At 42.4% G+C, this 7,298-nt stretch overlaps 1 protein-coding gene across 1 annotated transcript in view; it reads right to left on the reverse strand.

Moving 5' to 3' along the window:
• SEMA5A (semaphorin 5A) overlaps positions 1 to 7,298 on the reverse strand; it is a 429,431-nt gene that overhangs the window by 71,066 nt on the left and 351,067 nt on the right. The window contains exon 17 of the mRNA XM_024120827.2: positions 3,076 to 3,223. Within this exon, the coding sequence (XP_023976595.1) occupies positions 3,076 to 3,223 (148 nt within the window). The remainder of the gene's footprint in view (positions 1 to 3,075; positions 3,224 to 7,298) is intronic.

Below are 7,298 nucleotides of genomic sequence, written 5' to 3' on the forward strand. Positions count from 1 at the left end.
GCCTGCCAATGCAGGGAACACGGGTTCGAGCCCTGGTCTGGGAGGATCCCACATGCCGCGGAGCAACTAAGGCCGTGAGCCACAACTACTGAGCCTGCACGCTGAGTCTGGAGCCTGTGCTCCGCAACAAGAGAGGCCGCGATAGTGAGAGGCCCGCGCACCGCGATGAAGAGTGGCCCCCGCTCGCCGCAACTGGAGAAAGCCCTCGCGCAGAAACGAAGACCCAACGCAGCCGTAAATAAATAAATTAATTAATTTAAAAAAAATGGTGGAGCAAGAAAAGTTTCTCACGTCTTTTCATCCCGTTCATACCTGAACTTGAAACCAACTCTTTTTTTATCGGCTGCTGTAGTGCTCAGGAAATTCAAGTTGTTATACTTTCCGCAGAGCTGTCCTTTACCGTGTAAATAACATTCCATTAGTAGACAGTCATTTGTAATAAGCTTGGGCTCAGAGAAGCAGCTGAAGCCCAGGAATAACAAGTAAAGAAATGAGAATAGGGAAGAGAGCTCACAGGGAAGGTGAGACCCTGTGGCTGAACGTCACGGGCAGATACAGCAGCTCGAGGAGGGATGAACGATCCCCCTCTTCTTAGTGGGGGAGAGAGAGACTCAGAAATAGCACCTGACTTGTCATCCAGCCAGACGTCGGCAAGGAGATCATCAATTTCATGAATCCAAAATCCATAAATTACTTATACTTACAGCCACTACCATTTTTTCCAATTTAAAATATCCTTACATTTGTTTCTTAATTCTGTTTTTGAATGTTTAATTTAATTTTTATTTTATATTAGAGTACAGTTGATTTACACTGTTGTGTGCTACTATCTTAGTAGAAGACAAAACATCAAAAACAAACATCCTTCATGGCCAAAGATTTCTAAACTGCCACTAGAATATGATCAACATATTACTTTACCTAAATAGCTATTATTTTTTTAAAAAAAATCTTACAAATTGAACTGATAGGATACATTTTCTAAGCAATCCAAAGAAACCAAGCCCCTCCTTCATCCTGCTATGTTCCTCATTTGGCATTCCTGCCTTAGAAGAGACAGAAACTGGAATAAATAGAAAAAAAAAAACCATGCAGGAAAAAAAATAAATGCCGTGCTTCTATCGTAAAAGAATAGATTGCTCCAATGGACCATAATAACACCTTCCTGGAATTACATGGCCAGTAGATTAACTATGGTGGGGAAGAAAAAGAAAACTAAACTAAAATACCTAAAAACTTACATTAGGCTTCTTAGAAACACTCATGATATTCCTCTGGATTTGAAAACTGATGTTATATTTTTTCATAAACCATAATTCTGTAAATTTAGACACAAATAAAGCCAAAATACATGAACATTTTGGAAAGACATTCAGTTTTTACATTTATAATCATATGTATCTCACACACACACACACACACACACACACACACACACACACACACACACACTCTCTCTCTCTCTCCAGTGACTACGTAGGAGATAGGCTACTCTTTCCTTAATATAATTTTTCTTTCATTAAACTGTTTTTAAATGTAATAATTGAAGTCAGTTTGCAATAAGAAAATGAATGACTTGAAATGTTTTCTGAGTTCTTCGTGTTGCAAAGTCTTAGAGACTAAACTGCAAGATCAGCTCAGGTCACCCATCCCTGTGGTTTCCCAGCAAAGGAGACAAACCTTGATATGGGAGTGGAGATCCCAGTGTTAAATGTCGACCCACCGGGAACAGGACTGATATATTTCAGCAAAGAATAAATCTACCATATTTGAACTGTTTTCCTAGAACATGTGAATGTTCACAGATTTACCTGTCACATTTTCATAAATAATTTAAAATCTTAGCATCTGAAATATCAATAAATACGTCATCCTAAACTGGATACTAAGATTTTCCTTGGTTGAAAGTTACTTCAGGGTGACCTGGAAAGAAGTGCCTCTATAATCAGTGATAGAGTCTATTAAAGTTACTGCAAACTTTGCCAGTGCAAAGGGGAAGAAATCTAATTGCAAATCCCAATAACAGAAATCTCCTTGGGTTGGATGTAATATCTGGCAAAGCATCTAATAATCCTCTTCTTCTCTCCAAATTTCCCAAGGCTATCTGGAGTGTGTGGTCTTTGCATCTCACAAAAACAAACTTTACAGCAACACAGAAACATCCTAAGCCTCATGAGCTAAGGTTACAAAATTGCTGCAAAGACCAACTGGAAGACCAGTGAGGAAGGGCACCAAGCCAGACCTTCTCAGGCTGAACCTCTCCACCCAAACACCTGCACTGTCTTTGCAGCCACTCTGCAGTGCCAGCACCAGGGGCAGGCAAATAAAGTGAAAGCCCAGCAGCCTTTGGTGCCCAATCATCCTGACAGATGACACAGGGCGAGCAACAACAGGCCTTTGCACAAGTGGAATTTTATTTGAGAGTCTAAAGTGTTAAGGGAAATAGGACCCGTTAAGGCAGAAGAAAAACAAAACCATCATTTGTCTTTTATTCCCTCAGAATTGGCACCAAATGTGCTCTGACAATGGCCCCATAAAGTTTCTCAATCCTCAGTGTCTCAGGTTTGTCCGCATTTTATAACTTAGCGTGGGCCCAGTATGACGACCTTATCCCATTTCCCAAACCAAATATAGTGCCCAGAGTTAAGCAGACTGAAGTTTCTGTACTAGCTCAGAAATGAGAACTGGAAAACTCCTGGGGCAGTATATCCCTTATGAGAATATTTATTCCAATCAGCCTTCAGGATACTCTGAATTTCCAGTATCTCCTCCAGACATTCTCATTAACCAGAAAGACTTATGTGATTCACAGCATCTAGTGCCTGGATGTGTCATGTCTATGGAGCATTTAATGTTTGCAGTATACCTAGTGTCTGCTGAGGGTCTTGTGTTTGCAGAATATCTAGTGTGTGAGAGCACCTAGTCCCTGCAGAGCATCTAGTGTTTGCAGAACATCTTGTGTTTGCAGAGCATTCAGAGTTTGTAGAACACCTTGTGTTTGCAGAGCACCTAGTGTGTGCTGACTCTGGACTCCCAGCTCTAGACTGTGGGCTGGGGGTGAGGAGGACTACTCACCACACTACAGCCCGCACAGTCAGGACCGTTCTCGCAGGTTCTGCGGCGAGCTTGAATGCCACCTCCACACTGCGCTGTGCACCGTCCCCAGGGACCCCAGCCTGTCCAGAACATGTGTGGGGGGCACAGCAGATGCTCATTGCAGTATCTGTAATGAGGAAACCAAGAGGAAAAAGCAAGGGTTTAGTGGAACGTGAGGCCACAGGCTTTCCACTCTCTGGCCCTGCACGGGATGTTGAACCCATGGGCATGCTCCGCGTGAGGGGCGTTTCGTGTTCCGGTGGTCACCCAGGGAAGGAGGCGGATGTGGCGCTGGCCATGCTGTGTGTGCACAGACAATGGGATGTGCGGGAGACAATGAAAAAATGTTAGACTCACAATGCAGGATGGATCTTCCTGTGCAGCCAATTAGAGGAGAAACAAACAAAAAACCCTTCAAATAGACACTCAAAAAATGAGAACACATAGAAAATACCTAAGTAGGGCGTTTATCTTCTAAACATAAACACTGAAAGATAAAGTAGGTTATGAATATAAAGGCAGCAAATTGTATTTGGAATTCATTTCTCATCCTCGAATCAAACAAGGCCCGTAATCCTACTAATATAAGTCAAAGAAAAGTTAGTCTAACTTTAGCATGAAGCTTCAAGTCACATCCTGCCAAGTTATTGTATTTTTAAATGTATTTGTAGACTCTCAGAATGATGTCCAGCTACCTTAATTTAGATGATCACCAAAAAGAGTTGAATTACTATTGACAATTAGTCCTATTTTTTAGTGATTGACTATACTTCTACACGTACATTCATATTGCCAGTTTTTAGCCAAATATACATGGCCTTCCTTAGCCTTAGAAGGATCAAATTTCTCCTCGTCTTTAATACTACAAGTGAAATAAAGCGAAGTGAGGGAAACAAACAAAAAATAAGAAGGAAACAACCTGGTAATGCGCAGGTTTACAGCTCATAGGGAAGAAGGTGTTATTCTGAATGTAGCCAAACTTAGTGAGATACATTTGGCAATTGTGTCTCACTAAGTGCTCAAAAACACAAAGAGTACTTCCCTATCACAGGGGTGTCCAACATGAGATGCATACAGGGAAACAGACCCAAGTCCAGGATGTGCAGGATAGAACACACTATCTTTATTTTCTTATTGAAGTAGAGTTAATTTACAATGTGGTGTTAATTTCAGATGTATAGCAAAGTGATTCAGTTTATATATATATATAAAATATACATTATATATATATTTTCATATTCTTTTCCATTATTATTATAAGATATTGAATATAGTTCCCTGTGCTATACAGTAGGTCCTTTTTTTTTAACCTATTTTATATACAGTAGTGTGTATATGTTAATCCCAAACTCCTAATTTATCCCTCCTCCCTTTCCCCTTTGGTAACTTAAGTTCATTTTCTATGTCTGTGAGTCTGTTTCTGTTTTGTAAATAAGTTCATTTGTATCATATTTTAGATTCGGCATGTAAGTGATATCATATGGTATTTGTCTTTCTTTCTGACTTACTTCACTTAGTATGATAGTCTCTAGGCCCATCCATGTTGCTAGAAATTGCATTATTTCATTGTTTTTTATGGCTGTGTAAGTAGTCCATTGTATATGTATACAACATCTTCTTTATCTATTCATCTGTCCGTGGACACTTAGGCTGCTTCCATGGCTTGGCTATTGTAAATAGTGCTGCTATGAACTGGGGTGCATGTATCCTTTTGAATTAGAGTTTTTTTCTGGATATATGCCCCGGAGTGGGATTGCTGGATCATATAGCAATTCTTTTTTTATTTTTTTAAGGACGCTCCATCCTATTCTCCATAGTCAGAAAACACTATCTTATCTTAATGAGCAAAAAATAGAGGTAAACAGCTGATTTCCAGAATGTAAGAGAGGTAATTCGGGGAGCGTAGTTTCCTGACAGCAAATGTTGATACGATTCAAGTGTCTTCCCATCAAACCAGGGAACTTAATGAAGAATGTGATGGATTCCGGAACAGGTACAGCCATGAAAAGCAAGAAGCCAGGCCAAGCTGAAGGGAGTCAACAGGATGAAGCGTGGTGGGCATCGGTGGGCATTCTGGAAAAGAACAGAAGGTAGGAGGGCGAAGAGTGAAGTAAAAAGGTGACTGAGGAGACGTGACTAGAAAAAGGCGAAAGCGGTGGAATGACCTATCTTTCCACAAATAGGGTGGAAGAACTTGAACTTTGTTTGCAAGGAAGCAAGGAAATCCCACCAAGCTCCAGAGACAAAATAGCACTGTCAGAGTCAGAGTGAAGGCTGGACTGCAGGAGTTGGCGTCTCATCATCCTGCTGGTGCTGGAGCCCCTGAGATGAGAGGAGCTCTCCATGCTTGAGTGAGGGGTCTGAGCCTCCAAAGGCTCAGGGTGAGGGGTCACGTGCAGGAGGAGTTTATGGAGCAGATGCCAGCCAGGAGGGTATAGATGCCAGCCACCTGAGGGACAGACAGCCCAAGCTGGACAAAGAGGATGGTGATGGCAAGAGAAGGGAAGGGGGACATCACATCCACGGCGTCTGGTAGAATGGGAATAAGATGGCAGCCGTGCGGACGTACAGAAAAGCAAATAAGTAAACAGCAGAGTCCAAAGTCAGCCTCTCAAATGAAAGTGGGAGGCACGCTTACTTCTAGGGAGAGAGGGTTGATATTTCACAGCGGAAGGAGCCTTCAGAGAGTCGAGAACCAATCAGGAAAATGGTTAGGTCTCTGAATCTCCACATGAAAGAGTAGTCAGTGAAACTGAATAGTTATCACTCTTCCTTGTGTGCTTGACTGTTTCAGACAGATAGTCTTCTGGGGCCCTGGATCTCGGAGCTCAGGACTCTGGCCAGTTTCACATGTGGGAAGGAAGGAGAAGGAGGCTTCTAATTAAGAGAGTATGACCTCTAGATAGAAGAGCCAAAACAACACTGAGGACACAACAGATGAAAAGCATCTGACCTCAGGAAGCCTGTGCGGATGTGTAGAGTTACCATAAGTAAAGCAAAGCATCCTGACTCCTTAGCGATTATTAGCATACACGTTGGTGCAAGGATTGTTCTGTGAGGCAACTGCCAGTTGTTTTAAGAACGCGTCTGGAAGAAGTAAGTCAAGAGAACTCAGAACATCAGAACTTTCAGCATTTAATTCAAAATATCCATGTGTAGCTTCTCTCATTGTGGACAGAAGGCCACCTCCTGTTTCCCAGGTGACTTTGCCCACATTTTAAAAGATCTAGACGTCCTCGACTCCTTGACATGAATTTCAGCTTGCAGAAACAAAAACAAACCAACAATAAGAGTAGGGAGGGCAAAGGAAAATCTTACTAAAAATACTTATAAAACCCTCGACTTTTAATAAAAAGCACAGCAACTGACCTCCCACTTCCCCACAGCAAAATAAATCTCAGCGCGTAAATCCATCCTCATCTCCGCCTACAGCAGGCCCTCCCTTGAACACACTCAGCGTATTATTACAGCTGGAAGTCCACAGCTGGAGAATTTGATAACCGCGTGTAGCATAGAAATTTCAACCAGTGTTAGAAATGATTTACTTGGCCTCATTTTCAGGTGGTCAACAATGTGCTTTCCCTGTTCTCTTTTTCTTTCTATAGTAGCCCCAGGACAAGAGGCACACCAGGATATGTGACTGTCGCCCTCCGCAGGGGAGGTCAGAGAGAACTGGAAATTGCCAGTCTGTCCCTTCATGTCTGGATTTCACTCGCGAATTCAACCTGGGAGAGTCTGCCCAGAGGCTAAGCCCTTACAAGCTCCTAACTCTGGATTCTCTGCAATTTCAAGGGAGTACTGTCCCTCTGCGCCCCTAACTCCTTCACCCAACAAACACGTGCCACTGAGAGACGTACCTCTTGTTAAACTCCTGATTGGGCCTCTAGCGTCACAAGCAATGGGCGTCTAAACTTAGTTACCTTGGTGGCTCTGGGTGTGCAAGGATTTTTATCAATTTATGGATAAAATAGCTACACAGTAGACCAGCCACTGGTTCCTCATTCTCTAGTCCTTAACACACAGCTGGCTTTTACCAAATGATAAGCTAAACAGTTTTGAAATTTTATTTGCTCTCCTGGACCTCCAGCATCTTAAAGCACTGACAGTCACAGATGCATTTCATGATGCATTAAAAATTAAGATTTTGGGGCTTCCCTGGTGGCGCAGTGGTTGAGAGTCCGCCTGCCGATGCAGGGGACACG

Source organism: Physeter macrocephalus, chromosome 8 (assembly GCF_002837175.3).
Source record: "Physeter macrocephalus isolate SW-GA chromosome 8, ASM283717v5, whole genome shotgun sequence".
In the NCBI taxonomy this organism is placed as follows: domain Eukaryota; kingdom Metazoa; phylum Chordata; class Mammalia; order Artiodactyla; family Physeteridae; genus Physeter; species Physeter macrocephalus.